At 40.1% G+C, this 17,431-nt stretch overlaps 2 protein-coding genes across 2 annotated transcripts in view; one reads left to right on the top strand and one right to left on the bottom strand.

Annotated features, from left to right (window-relative positions):
• LOC136877511 (luciferin sulfotransferase) overlaps positions 1-17,431 on the bottom strand; it is a 243,989-nt gene that overhangs the window by 97,714 nt on the left and 128,844 nt on the right. The window lies entirely within an intron of this gene.
• Positions 13,570-17,431, top strand: part of m-cup (mann-cup) — a 51,632-nt gene continuing 47,770 nt past the window's right edge. The window contains exon 1 of the mRNA XM_067151618.2: positions 13,570-15,130. Coding sequence (XP_067007719.2) covers positions 13,784-15,130 — 1,347 coding nt within the window. The 5' untranslated portion in view covers positions 13,570-13,783. The remainder of the gene's footprint in view (positions 15,131-17,431) is intronic.

Below are 17,431 nucleotides of genomic sequence, written 5' to 3'. Positions count from 1 at the left end.
TTATATATTAGTTAAAAAGAACACACGCGGTCGAGAAATTGTTTCGAATGCATTATTTAAAAAATCACAGTTAATAATTCTTTCTTTAATATTAGAATTCTGGTAACTCAACCGTGCGTCAGTTCGCGACCCCTGCACGGCGACGATACGTGTACATATAACACAGCGGTTAGGAGTGCAACTATATCAATGCTCGGCGTTCCCATGAGGTCTAAGGTTACCAACTGAAAATTTCCAAATGCAGGACATTGCTTAGCCAAAAGCAGGGCATTTAAGAAAAATGCCTGACAATTTCAATCGATAACAAAATTATACATTTATTACATACAACGTTTTACAAAAGGAAATACCTTACTGGACGATCAGTCCTTGCTGCAGTTCATTTCCTTGAAGTTGTATTTTTTAACAGAACGTACTTTTGAAAGAAGACGCTAGTTATTTTTTGAAGTACATATTTATAAAATTTTTCACACGACACATCTTTGAAACTGAACTTCACAAGTAACATTCCTTTCACTGATTCTACCAACAAACGGTCCCTTTCCTTTGTCCATTGAGCATTTATGAATGAAAACACACGTTCAGTGGAGGCATTGCTGCCTGGTATGGCAAAGAAAAACTGGCAAATGTTCAAAAGTTCAGAAAATACCTCAATGTTCTGGCACTTATTAAAAAAAACAGACCATTGTTGCTCTAGTGTTGTATCTTTATCCAAAGTTGAAGTTTTAGAATAAGCCCTTACGTTGCAGAACTGGTCGAATAATTTTGAATCATCTATTTCTACACCTTTTGACTGTAAGTACTGAATACATGGTACAATATCGTCAAAGCTGAGGTCATTAATGTTTTGAAGTTTCAACTATTTGAAACACTTGAATTCCTCTATAGGATGCATCCATTTATCCAAGTACTCAGTGCAGGTTTCATAGAAACAAGATACGTTCTCCATAAACACTTTGCATTCTTTATCCAAACCATTTTCTGAAAATGTATTTAACATCTGTCTGACTTTAAGGGGAATGAATTGACCTTCAAGTCTGCCTTTCAATGAAGATTGGACAGATTCTAATAGTTCAAGAACTTCTACAACTGAATTATGTTCTTTCTCAGGTGACAAAATTTTATAGTGAAAAATGTGCATGGTTGAGGAAAGAAGCAAAGGATAGAGCTCTGAAAAGTCATTTTCAAGGAAGTTTCTAATTGATGAAGGCACTGGCTTCCTACACTGAGAAAGAAAGTAGGATTTCAGAGCTGGGAACAATTGCAGGATTCTTTCAACTGCTGGATACAATGTTAACCACCTAGTCTTAGAATGATTTAAAAGGTGCAGATAATTTACATCAACAAATTCACAAAAGTCTTTCAGTTCCTGAGTGCGCACTGCATATATATGAAAGAAGTTGAAATTTTTCATCACCACAGACTCAATATCAACAGGAAGATCATCAGCTCCATGTAACAAACAGTTATGTAGAATGTGAGCAGGACGTCAAACACCTACTATGTTTTAATTCAAGTCTTTTTTGAGAGCAGAGAATACATTCTTCCATTCCCTGCGTGCAAGGCCTCCGAGATTAACATTGGCATTGTCTCCAGAAAATGCAATTCATCTAGAAGTAATTTTATGCTTTTTGAGAGTATCTGAAATATAGAAGGAAATACATTCAGAACTTTCATTTGGACATGCTTGTAAATCAAGAACTTTTATCTGAATGCCATTATTTTTGTAATAAAAGAATTGGATGACAATTGGAAACAACTTTAGTGCACCATGATTGCTTGCATCTGTTCCTAGGCCAAAAAATGGAACTTTATTGTTAAGAGTTTCAATTATAATATCTGTCGAGTGAGGAGCAATACCATTATTTATTATGGCTTCTGTTTTAGTTCTTGCAGAGGTCAGTTTCTGTGCTACTTCAGAACATAAGAACATATTCTTATTCAATTTAGCTGTGCAGTCCATTGATTTGTACGACTGGTGATGGAAAACTGTATGAAATGACATTGTAGCTTCTGCGGCTTGAACTTTTTTCATCTGGTGAATATTTGGGAGTGACAAATGATAACATTGAACATGATATTGACCTAGTTCTCACCGTCTTTTTGTGTTTTTCACTGTTAACGTGTCTTTCCAAGTCACCAACACCTTTATATCCGAGAATAACATAACTGTCACACACTGCACATTTCGCTTCACTCTCACTGCGTCCGTGAGTAAAGCAAGGATACCGGTACTTATGTTTTAGTTTATCCGAAAATTTACAGTCTTTTTTTAGATTCACTCCTTTCAGGTTGCAAAAATGACATAACGGTACGTAATAGGATGCAATGAGATTAATATTTCACTCCACTCGCTGCATACTCGCACTATAATTTACGGCGACAACCATATAACCAAACACGATAGCTGCAAACCATATGGCAAGCACATGTAAACTGTAGCTCTCGACACTTCTGGTTTCTCTCAACATAAACGTGGAAATGAAGCGCATTGATTGGTTGATCGATGCCTGGACTTCGAGTTCAATATATCGAATATTAGTATTACTTATTTCCACCCTCGGAAGTAGCGCTCTGAGCACATGGAGTTGATGTACGATACAATAACATGCTGTCTTCAGCCTAAAACCTAAGTGAGCAATCTTGTGACGAAAAATGCCGGACATTGTCGATAAATTAGAAATGCCGGCCGGACATAACCAAAATGATTGAAAAGCAGGACACGTCCGGCAAAAGCCGGACGGTTGGTAACCCTAATGAGGTCTCGATCACATTCAAAGCCAAGGAACTTAGAATACTCTACAGGTAGGCCATTCCGGGCATGTGTGCTGCCATTGGTCAGCGGCTTGTGACGTCATCGGGAAGAACACATCTGCGGTCTGTAACATTCTCTTGCATTAAATGCTGAATGCAAAGTAATATTTATCGTTTCTTTTGCGCTTTCAAACTGGAATGTTTTTCTTTCTTGACTTGGAACATATACTTAAATCATGAATATGTTTAATGAATGAGAGAAAAATAGAAAATATTTATCGTAGGGCAAATTATAGTGCATAATGTATGTGCCAGCCTCGTAAACCTTAGTTAGGCACGTTTTTTGTTAATAATCATATTACAATGAATAGGTAGTTCTTAAAATTGTTTCAACATTTTTCTTCTTTATCGGACAAGACGGAAGTGGATTTCGCAAGGCTATCCTTCCACTATCTGCTACGGCGCTCAGTGGGCTGTTGTTGCCACGGTAGGTTTTTAATATCCTTCAAAAGTTGAAGTTAGCGACACTGTCACCGGCTAAAGCTTATTTTTTATGTTAAGGCAGGAAATGTAATCTATGGCTGTTAAGGAGATACAACCCAGAGTGGGTTCTTCTTTACTGCATTCGCCTTCATTGCTTCCCATTTGGCCTTTTTGTTCAAATGTCTGATACGAATGAAAGTCCTTGTCCTTCCATATAAGGCAATGATTTTCCTATCGACTTCGGGAAATTTCGAGTGTATAGTTGATGTTAATGTTTCCATTACTTTGTAGCACCTTGAAATACAGTGCCCATGGAAGGAAGCAAAAAAAAAAAACAAAAAAAAAAAAAAAAAACTTCAAACTCCATTGTCGTAGCCAACCACTCAGGGGAAGAAGAAATGATAGAGATCCGGTCTTGTTCAGAGGATAGTATCGGATCAAGACGATATAAATCCGTTTTTGTTTCCAACGAACTGTCAATGTTTTACACTTGTAGGCGACGTAACCTGCCAAATATTTTAAAGCATCGTCGGTTACATCTTCATTGGGAATCGTTAAACTGCTTAGGTCAGTATCAAGTAGCAAGTTTTCTTCACTTCTATCAAAACTCAAAACATCGGACGGGTTGTCAGTCACTTCGATGCAAAGTTCGCTGGAAAGGAAATTCTGGAATTCTTCTTCAGTTCCTTCGTCAGGTGTCAGAGGGTCAGAAAATGTAGAAAGTTGACTTCTGTCCTGAGCAACAGAGGCTCCACGAGATAGAGGCATGTCGTTCGCGTTCCCACTTAGTATTAAGAGTCGCATTCTGTTTTTCACTTCGAAAGGAGTGGGATTGTTATAAAATATACCGAGACCCCGAAGTCTAGAAATTAATTTTCCAGACAGTCTGATTCAGTCTGGAAGTCAAAATGTACTTTGCCCTAATGCCTTTCACATCTCCAAAGAGTCCAATAAGGGAGATTATGGATATTAAAAACCCTTCTAGAACGGAAGGAGACTGCTTCTTTTCCCCAACCGCATACTCGAGCAAATTTCAAAAATATTTTAAAGTGTTTTCTTGACTTCGATGTTTGAGGCCATAACCACTTCTAAGAGGAGCTTTTCCGTCGTTAGGGAACCTTGAGTTCAAACCAACGAATACATCATTTATTAATGATGTTTGTGTAGAATATATTTAATTTCTGGTCTTCCATTAATATATCTGGATCAGGAGCGGGTTTTATGTTGGTTGCCTGGTCTAGTTTCAGTTTCTTCGGAGATAAGGAGTCTAATACTGTTACGGCCCTTTTCCTAACTGATCTCATGTCACCGCAGTGTTCTCCCTCCGTTATAACCTAAACAGAAAAGAAAGGTATTGTGGTTTCTGAGTATGGCACATTTTTTTTTACAATTGGCTTTACGTCGCACCGACACAGATAGGTCTTATGGCGACGATGGAATAGGAAAGGGCTAGGAGTGGGAAGGAAGTAGCCGTGGCCATAATTAAGGTACAGCCCCAGCGTTTTCCTGGTGTGAAAATGGGAAACCACGGAAAACCATCTTCACGGCTGCCGACAGTGGGATTCGAACCCAATATCTCCCGGATGCAAGCTCACAGCTGCGCGGCCCTCAACCGCACGGCCAACTCGCCCGGTATATGTTATTATTAATAACAAACATTTCAAGTCTGAATGTAATTTTAAATTTAAAAACATCAAAATAAAAGCCGAGATTAAGGAAAGTGAATATGACTTACTGCACTAGCCTCAGTTTTATTCTTTCTTCTTTTTAATCCCTTTACCCTCCAGGTTTGGGTTTTACCCTCGGACTCAGCGAGGGATCCCACCTCTATCACCTCAAGGGCAGTGTCCTGGAGCTTCAGACTCTGGGTCGGGGGACACAACTGGGGAGAATGACCAGAACCTCGCCCAGCCGGCCTCACCTGCTATGCTGAACAGGGGCCTTGTGGAGGGATGAGAAGATTGGAAGGGACAGGGAAGGAAGCGGTCGTGGCCTTATGTTAAGTACCATCCCGGCACTTGCCTGGAGGAGAATTTGGAAACCACGGAAAACCACTTCGAGGATGGCTGAGGTGAGAATGGTACACACCTCTACTCAGTTGACCTACCGAGGCTGAATGGACCCCGTCCCATTCCTCGTACCACTTTTCAAATTTCGTGGCAGAGCCAGGAATCGAACCCGGACCTCCGGGGCTGGTAGTTAATCACGCTAACCACTACACCACAGAGGCGGACCTCAGTTTTATTTCCATGCCAATTCGGTAATTTCTAGGATGGAACAGCGTCCGATTTCAATATCTTCCGTATTGGGAGACCCAGTAATTCATTTTTTCAAGTCTCGTTCATAATCATCCGAAAGAAAATGTTCTGAACATACTCTTGCATTATTAATATTTATCTTGTCCATTCGCTTGCACCGAGCTACCCATGTATTTTGGAGTCCCTCATTCTTTGGAAATCGATGGTAAACTATGACCTCAGTTTTGTAACCAATATTATTACACAGAGCAACGGCACAGTTAGTTCTATTTCTACTCATTTCACTTAAATACGCCTGTTAAATGAGAAACGAACTGTTTACACCGGCAAGGTAGATTTTATAACATAGACTTTACTATTTATCACCCACAAATTCAACACAACCAAGACTTCAAAGCGAGTGGCGAGTTCAAAGCTCACTGTATCTTCCCAGTGACGTCACGTTAGTCTTGACTCGTTTGCCACCAAATGCGCGGGAAGCCGGAATACACCCCCTGGGATTCAAAGCAAGAGTGAGTGAGGAGTAACAACATTTGGCAGTACAATCTTGCCGCGTAAGTACAACTCCAGTCATGTCATATCTTGAATTCTCAGTTTCCATGCGTAGCGTCTTAAATATAAATGTGGCAATATTATATTAAACTATTATGTATTATTCCATCCTCATAAATTCTGTTAACGCATATTTCATTTTAATAAAATTGTCATGTTGACATTTTGTCATTACGTCGCAGGCAGTGCGTCGCATTCAAATATATTATTGCAATGAATTATTTTTTCCGTGAATCAAAGATTGTTTATTCCAGACTCATATGAGGAAAATGTCACAATTTTGTGTGAGATGAGGATCATGATCGGCTCTTTTCTTTGTGTGAAAGACATGGAAACACATTTAAAGACGTTAAGGTGGAATTTATTTTCAAGAGAGCACTGTAACACGTTGCATAAGTCACAGTCGCTACCTGAAGAAACAGGTTTGAATATTTTAAAGTCATCAGCATATAATAGACAGGTGGAATCTTCCACTCTCTGGAAGATCGTTGATAAGTGCCGAAAACATTAAAGGTCCGAGATTCGAACCTTGGGGAATTCCAGAATAGACATCATATGTTCTTGATGAGTGTCTTTTATATGTTACATATTGTTTCCTGCCATTGGGATAAGAGCTAAATAACCAGAGAAATGAAGGTGTGAATCTTAATGCATTCAATTTATGAAGAAGGATGTTGTTACTACTCGTAATTTTATCGAATGCCTTCTCGAAGTCAGTGAATATAACACCACAGTGAATCCCGTTGTCAAGTTATATTGATACTACTTGTGTGCAATTGACCAGATTGGTGACAGTAGAGCGCTGAGAAAGAAATCCACGTGATTAATTGTAATTATATGTCTGATGCATGCTGCAATTTTATGGCATAATGCAAACTCGAAAATTTTCGCTAGTGATAATATTATACATACTGACCGATAATTATTTATCAAGATTCGCTCTTCTGATTTTAGAATATGGCACACCAAATAATTTTTCATATTGAAGGGAATGTACACGTTTTAATGACTAGATTTTAAATTAAAACCAATGGATCTATAAAAACATCCGTACAGTCTTTTATTACATAAGAAGGTATCTGATCGCGTCCAGAAGATGACTTGGGTTTATTTTTCCTTATAACTATGATGACGTCTTTTATCTCTCTGACGGAGGTGGTAGAGTAGTCAATTGGTTTTTTGTACTGTGATTTTTAAACGTTTATCGTATCGTAATCTGCTTACCCTCCAGGGTCGGTTTTTCCCTCGGACTCAGCGAGGGATCCCACCTCTACCGCCTCAAGGGCAGTGTCCTGGAGCTTCAGACTCTGGGACGGAGGAGACAACTGGGGAGGATGACCAGTACCTCGCCCAGGCGGCCTCACCTGCTATGCTGAACAGGGCTCTTGTGGGGGGATGGGAAGATTAGAGAGGATAGACAAAGAAGTGAGAAGGAAGCGGCCGTGACCTTAAGTTAGGTACCATCACGGCATTTGCCTGGAGGAGAAGTGGGAAACCACGGAAAACCACTTCCAGGATGGCTGAAGTGGGAATCGAACCCACCTCTACTCAGTTGACCTCCCGAGGCTGAGTGGACCCCGTTCCAGCCCTCGTACCATTTTTCAAATTTCGTGGCAGAGGCGGGAATCGAACCCGGATCTCTGGGGGGTGGCAGCTAATCACACTAACCACTACACCACAGAGGCGGACTTTAAATGTTTATACCGCCTCAAAATAGTCTGCGAAACCACCTAAGATGTTCTTAGAGTTGTCTAATAGCCTAATTGATTGTTGTAATGGTCAGTGTCACAATTACCATGATCTTTTCTTTTACTTTTAAAGTAAGACCAAACATTTTTAGTAGTACATGCAACATCCGCCTCTATGGACTCAATGTACTTTGTATACGGTACGCTAATCTGATGATCATCTGCTTGTTGCTGTGTAGCAGCGCCTTCGTGGAAGAATCAGCCGGTGTATCACCGTTGCCCAGGGAACGCCCGAATGCCTTATCTAGCACTCTTCGGGGAGGCTTCTTCCGTGTTCCTGAAGGCCATAGGCCCTGGTACAAAACAATGGCTAGTCAATTTCTTCAATGAAATTCTACGAAGTGGTAAATTACCTAAGTTGTTAAAACAAGCCAAAGTAATTGCAGTCTTGAAACCAGGAAAGGAAGGAACTGATGTTTCACATTATCGACCAATTTCACTCCTTAGTGTAATCTACAAGATGCTTGAAAGAATGATACTTAACCGTATCCAGGAAGCAATAGAAAGAGTCATCCCAGTTGAGCAAGGGGGTTTCAGAAAGAATCGTAGTTGTTGTGATCAGGTGTTAACACTGACAACAGAGATTGAAGCAGGATTCCAGAAAAGACTGAAGACTGCTGCAGCTTTTGTCGACCTTACATCAGCCTATGACACGGTCTGGAGAGAGGGACTGTTGCTCAAGTTTGTTCAGGTCATCCCTTGTCAGAAGCTAGCATGCTTACTAAACAACATGTTATCCAACCGTCGACTTGTTGTATTTCTGAATGGTGAAAGAAGCAGGTGGAGATCTCTAAATAATGGTTTACCCCAAGGGTCAGTTTTATCTCCCATTCTATTCAATCTTTACATCCATGACCTGCCAAGAACAACTTCAAAGAAGATACAGTTTGCAGATGATCTAGCTTTAATTACTCAGAGTACGGATTTGGCACACTGTGAGGATGTACTTACAGAGGACCTAGCTACCATGTGTGACTATTTTCACAAATGGAGACTCCAACCAAATCCTAGTAAAACGGAAGTAACAGCATTCCACTTGCATAACATGGAAGCTAATCGGAAGCTACATGTGCTTTTTAACGGAACAGAAGTCTCCCACAACTTCTTCCCAAAATATCTGGGTGTCACACTGGATCGGTCCTTGTCGTTCAAACAGCATTGCTCGAATCTGTCAAAGAAGCTGAGTACAAGAGTAAATCTACTGCATAAATTAGCGGGCAGCAACTGGGGTGCAGATGCAAACACTCTTCGCAGTGCTTCACTTTCTCTAGTATACTCGGCTGGTGAGTACTGCGCTCCTGTGTGGGAAAACAGCGTACATTCGAGCAAGATTGACGTACAGCTCAATGAAACCATGAGAGTAGTTACTGGTACAGTGAGGTCGACTCCTACTCAGTGGCTGCCTGTTTTAGCAAACATTGCTCCTCCAGATCTGAGGAGAAAAGCAGCAAAAGTACAGTTGCTCAAGAAGACCTTTGCACACAGGAACTCACTTTTGTTCAATTCCTTACGAGATCCACCTGTGATGAGGTTAAAATCCAGGAATCCACTCTGGACTGATCTACACTCCTATGAAAAATTCAGTGCAACAGCAGAATGGAGACAGCGATGGGAACAATGTCCACCCACTAACGCCTTTCTGATTAAAGACCCAACGAAGAAAGTGCCAGGTTTCGATCTTCCTCGACATGAGTGGTCAAAACTCAACCGTTTCAGAACAGGCCACGGCAGGTGCCGATATATGATGAAAAAGTGGGGATATTGTGAAAGTGCTGCGTGTGAGTGTGGTGCTGAGAAGCAGACATTGCTTCATGTTGTTGAGAGCTGTCCACTGTCAGCATTTAAGGACGGTTTACGGACTCTGCATGAATTGACACCAAGTGCAGTGGACTGGTTGTCGAAGCTGGACATTCTAGTTTAATTACCTCTATATTTTAATGTGTATGTTAATTGTATATTTTTACAGATTATGCTTGTAAATGCCATACGATAATAATAATAATCTGATGATCGCTTTAGTTTCAGATCTCAAATCTTAAAATTTATATTAGTTAATTCTGAAGTACCCTTTCATTTCCTGTCATATGCTTTTTCTTTCAGTTTTTGTTTTATATCTTTTGTAAACCAAACAGGATATTTTCTTTTAGATGCAGTGGACTTTGGGGCCGATACATTCATTATGTAATTGAAGCTCATGTAAAAAAAAACAGTCTACTGCCTTATCTACATCAGTGCATTTGTATAACGTGTTCCAGTTTATATCTCTTAGACCAGGGAAAAGTAGCTCAAAGTTAGCTCTCTCCCGAAGTTATAGCATGCACTAAACTTCTCATGAAGTTAGTGAACCGTACTTGTGTATCTAGAAGGGGATGGTGCCTGTCCTCTGGCAGTAGTGGGTCGAAATGTTTGTACATGAAATATTTGTATCGGCCTTGCTTACTAGTACCGCGTTCAGTGGTTTCCCATTACCATTTTGAACCACCGGGCGAGTTGGTCGTGCAGTTAGAGACACGCAGCTGTGAGCTTGCATCCGAGAGATGGTGGGTTCGAATCCCACTATCGACAGCCGTGAAGATAGTTTTCCGTGGTTTCCCATTTTCACTGGGGCTGTACCTTAATTAAGGCTACGGCCGCTTCCTTCCCACTCCTAGGTCTTTCCCATCCCATCGTCGCCATAAGACCTATTGTGTCGGTGCGAGGTAAAGCAAATTGTAACTATTTTGAACTGAGTTATGTGGCTTTATAGTGTGTAAGTTTTTAACATTTCCTAATTCTTGAGATGATTTGTTAAATTAAAATTAGTATTTGCATTGCAAATTGATGGAGTATTAAAATCTCCTCAAACAATATGAATCATTTTAGAATGTCAAGGAGATGTTTATTTTTTCTATAAAATTGTTTTAATGTCAGAATTTGATAATAACTTTTGAATTAAAATTTTCAAAGTAATTCGAAAAGTAATTGAAGCTGATTGTTAAAGCAACTTACAAGAGAATAAATACAGAGGCCCAGGGCACTGGGTTTGTTTGTTGGCTTGAAGAATTAGATTTTTTTAGTGAAGTAATAACTTATTTATAACAAATTATTAACAGTTATTAGCAACATAATATGATTTAAAACACATCATTCGAATGGGAATGTCACAATTGACTGGTAACTTAATTTGTTATTATGTTTTTTGGTAAATATTAGCATTTCTGATTGATATCTGGTTAACGGCCCCTTGCATGACACTTAACACTTAAATGCATTGCATATGTGCAAAGGAGAATTTATTTGCTTGTGATATCTGCTCCACCATTTTACAAGTACTGTGTGCATTTACTTCTACTTTGCAGACGAACTCGCTAGGGGTCGCTAGTGTATTAAAAAATTAACAATCTTTTATTTTATGATGTTTCTTGCTAATCAGCTGGAGTGACGTGTAAGCGTTAAACAGTTAAGGCAAAACGAATAAAATGTTATTTATCTCAGAGAATTCGTGAGCAAGGACATCCCTAGGATTGAATTGTGCTAGCAGCTACAGTACGGTAATCGCGAAGCTTTGCATTTGCCGGTAGGTAAAACATTCAAAATTCTTAACATTTTGACTGATCCAAATAAATATTTTTAAAAACATGTTTTGATGAATGTTTTCTAAATATTTTTTATAATGATGTGTTACATTTGGTTTGAAGAACTATCATATTTAAAAGAAATAATAAAATGCGCCTTTAACGGTAAAAACTCTCCAATTCGTCAAAGTCATTTTATCTGTGGTAGTTAACCCAAGTGTCATCCGCCTCTGTAGCGTAACGGTTAGAACTATTAACACATTAGCAGCTGTCTGCAGAGGCCCGGGTTCTACTTCCGGTACTGGCAGAAGTTAAAAATGGTGGGAAGGGTTGGTATGTGATAAAAATGATAGGTGCAGATCACCTCCATTCGGGGTTGTTCCTGGAAGGAGCTGCACCACATCGGAACGAGTTTACCTTTCACTCAAGTGCCTTCTCCGTTCATGTTTCAAACCGAACTACATTAAGGAAACCAACTTGGCAGGTTCGTTCCTGGCTCAGTCCGGTGGTATTTGATGGTGCTCAAATACGTCATCCTCGTGTCGGTAGATTTACTACAGAACTCTGGCTGGACTAAATTCCGGCACCTCGGCGGCTCCGAAAATCGTAAAAGTAGTTAGTGGGACCTAAATCCAATAACATTACTATTATTGTTCATGTTTTCAATGGCTTGAAAACTTTGCCTCAATTCGCATATTTTTCGGGGCTGCAGATGAACTAGTCGAGCTATAGCATTAGTCAATATAAAATACATTCACTCACATTAATCCTCCCTTTTTTATTTAACTCATGTAACGTCATACATTCTGCATTTACCACCTTTCATAGTTCTTTGTTTTTGTAATCTACTAATAAAGTTATAATTTTTATCATACGTAATTATCTATAGACTAGTGTCCGCCTCTGCGGTGTAGTGATTAGTGTGATTAGCTGCCACCCCCGTAGACCCGCATTCGATTCCTGGCTCTGCCGCGAAATTAGAAATGTTGTACGAGGACTGAGACGGGGTCCACTTAGCCTCGGGAGGACAAATGGGTAGAGAGGGTTCGATTCCTGCCTCAGCCATCCTCGAATTGGTTTTACTTGGTTTCCCACTTCTTCTCCAGGCAAATGCCGGGATGGTACCTAACTTAAGGCCACGACAACTTCCTGCCCTCTTCTTTACCTATCCCCTCCCTTCCCACACAAGGTCTCTGGTTGAGGCATTGGTCCTCCTCCCCAATTGTATCAAAATATCTCACGCTCCAGGACACTGCCCTAGAGCCGATAGAGGTGGGATCCCTCGCTGAGTCTGAGGAAAACTAACCATGGAAGATAAACGGACTAAATAAATAAATTAAATAAATAAATACAGTATAATAATAATAATTTCGTGTGGCTATTTCTAGCTGGGTGCAGCCTTTGTAAGGCAGACCCTCCGATGAGGGTGGGCGGCATCTGCGATCTGTAGGTAACTGCATGTCATTGTGGTGGATAGTGTTATGTATGGTGTGTGAGTTGCAGGGATGTTGAGGGCAGCACAAACACCCAGCCCCCGAGCCATTGGAATTAACCAATGAAGGTTAAAATCCCCGTCCCGGCCGGGAATCGAACCCGGGACCCTCTGAACCAAAGGCCAGTACGCTGACCATTCAGCCAACGAGTAGGACAATAAAAAGATACTCGTCCAGTTTAGCGCGCCTGGGGCATATGCACCCTGTGCCCCCTCCTCCAGTTAAGTTACGCCCTAGTCCGTCTAACAGAATTTGAGTTTACGGTCAAAGAAAGGGTAAAATATCGAGGTGTAAAAACAACTAAAGAAAAAGAGGCTCATTACTGCTAATTTGTTTAAGAAGTAGAAACAAGGAAATAATTCGTAATCGAACGCGTAAGAAACGCCCAAATTAATTTTACCATTGCCTCTGATCGAAAACAGAGAACTATCGTGCTCTAACACCAACAATAACAACAGTATAACTGCGCACGAATACGTCCTCAAAAGAGTTTAAATTGTAGCCTACGTTTATTACTTATAGGCCAGGCCACGGTTCAAATGGGGCCGATGACCTAGATGTAAGGTCCCTTTAAACAAGCTTCATCGCGATTGCAATGTATACAGTTATACAGCTGTGAAGAGTTGTTGCGATCATCGGAGTAAGGTATCGATGTCTCGATAGTGCTGTTATTTTCTTTGGTCGAAGTTTTCGAGAGTTACTTGCATCGGCTTAGTATCGCAGTCAATAAGATCATCGGTCATGTTGGATCAGCTGGGAATTGTGTTGAACAATGCTTCAATTCTTGTGTGTTTAGTTGGTTTCTATTTTATGTGCGTGTTTTTATGAGTGAGACATATTTTATTTGAAGCGAGTGGGATAATTTATGACGACACTTATCTATTGCAGTTGTACTCTGCGAGAGACTGTTATTTGATGTGTTTGAAGAACAATTTGTGCACATGAGTAATGAAATTCAGTCGTATAAAATTCCTCCCAACTCGACGTTGAGGTTGAAAATTTTACGAGATATTATTTCTGTGCATATTGAACGCCGTGTACGGGGCATAGGACGTAAATTGAAGCCTCTTCGTATGTTCAGTCCAAGACTAGGGAAAACATTAGATATGTGGTTCACCGCCAAAGTTGACTTGGCGGTCCAGAAAGATGCACTGTCGGTTGATTTAACACATGAATGTAAACGTGCAGCTCCTGGTGCTCGGTTGTCCTACCAATTAAGGACAAAATTGGAAAGATTTAGCCGTGAGGTTAGGAGAGAAATTGCATGCCGTGCTAAGGATGGATGTGCTCCACTTTTTATTGCTTGTAAGCGCGGACAAGTGGAGATTGTAGAATATTTAATTACTGTGTGTGATGTTGACTTAGAACAGAGAGGAATGTATGAAGTTCCCGATGATCGCTCCGTACATTGTGTGACTCCGCTGTGGTGTGCAGCTGTGTCTGGAAGACTTCCTGTTATTAAATGTTTGGTCGAACATGGTGCAGATGTTAATGCAATATCAGATACTGGATCAACTCCCGTTCGCAGTGCTTGTTTTATGACTCATCTGGATATAGTCTCGTACTTAGTTGAGCATGGTGCAGATATTCTCCGTCCTAACTATAATGGTGGTACTTGCCTCATTAATTCAGTACAGAGTGTTCAGTTATGTTTGTACCTCCTTCAGCATGGAGCAGCTGTAAACACACGTGACATACAGAATAAAACAGCGTTACATTATGCTATTCAAGAACATCGGTTTGAAACCACAAGACTGTTACTACACCATGGTGCTGATCCGCATGCGAGAAGTAGGTATGGTGATGATGCGTTGCAGACTGCCTGTTTGAAAGGAGCCATCCGTATATTTGATTATCTGATAGCCACTGTAGAATATGAGCCTGAGCGTTTGGCTGATGCCCATGAATTATTGGGTTCCACTTTACTCGATGAATACAATGACACAGCAACTGCCCTTCGACACTGGCGAATAGCTACTCAGATTCGTTACACTCTTGGTCCTCATGACAAAGTACCCATACCTAAACTACCAGTTGTACAACCTCGGGCAGCTTTCCGTAATGCTACTGAATTTCAGTCCTTTAGTGATTTGAACAATGTATCATTAGATTTGGATGCAATGCGAATACAGAGCCTACTCATTTGTGAAAGAGTTTTAGGACCACATCACAAGGACACATTGTTCCGTTTAATGTATAGAGGTGCAGCCTATGCTGATGCTCTTCGTTACCAGCGCTGCATTGATCTTTGGAGACGTGCTTTGGAGATTCGGGTAGAAAAAGATACGGTATGTAATAGTCTTTAAGTTTATTGAATGGATTATTTTTTCATACAGACCTATTTCACTTTCCTGAAGTTTTTGATGATGTTTAATGTATTTGTATATATTTTTACTGTCTATAGGCCAGTTCAGATCTTCTTGCTTGTATCATTATCTGGATTAGTGTAAACGTTTGAAAAAATATCAAGAAGTGGTCATTGAGTAACAACATTTATGTTAGATTACATTCTAGAACTTGATTTCAGTCCTTACCTGTAGGAATACCTACTAGTTAATTGATTGCATAATTTCTGCACAGTTTATACAAAATTAACAGATCAAGGGAGGTATTCATATATAGGCTGATTGCACTAGTTTCTGCAGAGTGTAATGTGAACATAGTATTTGCAAAGTTATTTATATTATTTTATTGGAACAATATTTATGTTCATTTCAGAAATGATTTACATTGTATGAAAGTAACATTTCCCTTTGTTGCATTGCATTTGTGTAATACTTATGGTTGATGAAGTATTATAGGGCTAATGAAAAGATTTCTGCAAAATTGACTTTCTGGGTAGCCTATAAAATAACCACACTGTGAATCACTTGATACCTTGTTGTGTATTTAAGAGACAAATTGTCGTTGCTGGGACAAAACTTCCTATGTGATAATATTTTTGGAGATATACTGACCTGCAGCACATATATTCACAATATTCACACAATATTGCACCTTAGATGACAGAACCTTACTGGACAAAGTTCTAACCTAAAATATTTCACGTAGGAGGTTTTGTCCCAGCAGCGACAAAATGTTAAGTGAGGTACTAGTGACATTTATTTATTGTAGCCTATCAACTGGAAACCAGTGTTAGTGAGTGGAGCAGTGAGGTGCTACAGTGTTCAACAAGTGCTAGAGAGAGTTTTTATTTTGTAGGTTAAGAATGTAAATGAAAAGAAGAATTCACAATAGACTTCTTTGTTGTTTGGTCTATCATTCTTAAGACTGCTGCCTGATTCTCTGTATTTCTATATTATGTAGCCTACTCTAAATACCTACCATTTATTTGCTGGACCTAAAGGTTAGGGAAGGTATGCAAGAACTTGTTATAAGTAACCATTGCAGTATTTTTCTGTGATGTGATCATAGTTAGGATTGCTGACTTGAGTCACTTTGGAAATTGATTATATCCCTCGGTGGTCATGTTCGAGATGCATATATTCTGAGGAATAAATTATAATTATTTCATTCTTGCGCAAACCTTTGGTACTATGTGACAGGAGTAGGCTGTGTGTTGGCACCGGATTTCACCCACTTCCTACCTACTATCATATATCACAACATTCATTGCTATACGTCCAGGTCATTTTATCTCATTAACTTCTCTGATGAGGTTGATATCAGGAAGTGCATCCGATCGTAAAAACTCATTATGAAGATTCATCTCACTTCATAACCAATTCCGTAGGGAAAGGGTTGGACATACATTTGATCATTAAATACAATTTTTGTTGCTAGGTCTATTGTGCTGAGTTTTGGGGAGAAAAAGTAGAGAAATAGGCTACTACTTCTGTAGCCTAAACTTAAGTTATTTCCTGGGCTCTTCATGTATTGTTGAACATGAGTTGCTGAAATCTAATGTTATTTGTGTATTAAATTGGTAGATCAGTATTGCCACCCCACAGAGTACACTGCACTGGGCATGGAGGACAATGCTTTGTTGTTATGTTAGTGACTGTCACTTGCTTGCCAATGCTACTTCCTATTCAGGTAAATTTCAGAAGAGATTTATCTGCGGATGTCCTGGCTTGGCGACATAAAACCATTGGTCTGACATATCAGGGTGCTTAGCAAAGAGCTTCTGGAAGAGAGTGTGGCACTGCTGTGAAGGGCCACTGTTTTGTGATAGGCTATTGGTCACAGGGGTCCTGGGTTCGATTCCTGGCAGGGTCGGGAATTTCAACCATAATTGGTTCATTTTGCTGGCACGGGGGCTGGGTGTATGTGTTGTCTTCATCATCATTTCATCCTCATCACGACGTGTAGGTCGCCTACGGGAGTCAAATCAAAAGACCGGCATCTGGCGAGTCGAACTTGTCCTCGGACACTCCCAGCACTAAAAGCCGTACGACATTTCATTTTTTTTCATTCACAGTTACTATTGAAATATACAGTATCTGTGTTGAATTCTGGGAGTGACATTGGCCAATAGCAGTGTTCCTTCACTTGCCTACTTTATTTTGTGGGTTCTCCAAGATCTATTTTCTAGAAATATAGCAACCCATTCAGTCTTCCGGCCCTGCGGTGTAAATGGGCAATGCGTC

This window comes from Anabrus simplex, chromosome 7 (genome assembly GCF_040414725.1).
Source record: "Anabrus simplex isolate iqAnaSimp1 chromosome 7, ASM4041472v1, whole genome shotgun sequence".
Classification (NCBI taxonomy): Eukaryota; Metazoa; Arthropoda; class Insecta; order Orthoptera; family Tettigoniidae; genus Anabrus; species Anabrus simplex.
Note: the sequence above shows the minus strand (reverse complement) of the source record. Positions and strands in the feature narration are given on the sequence as shown.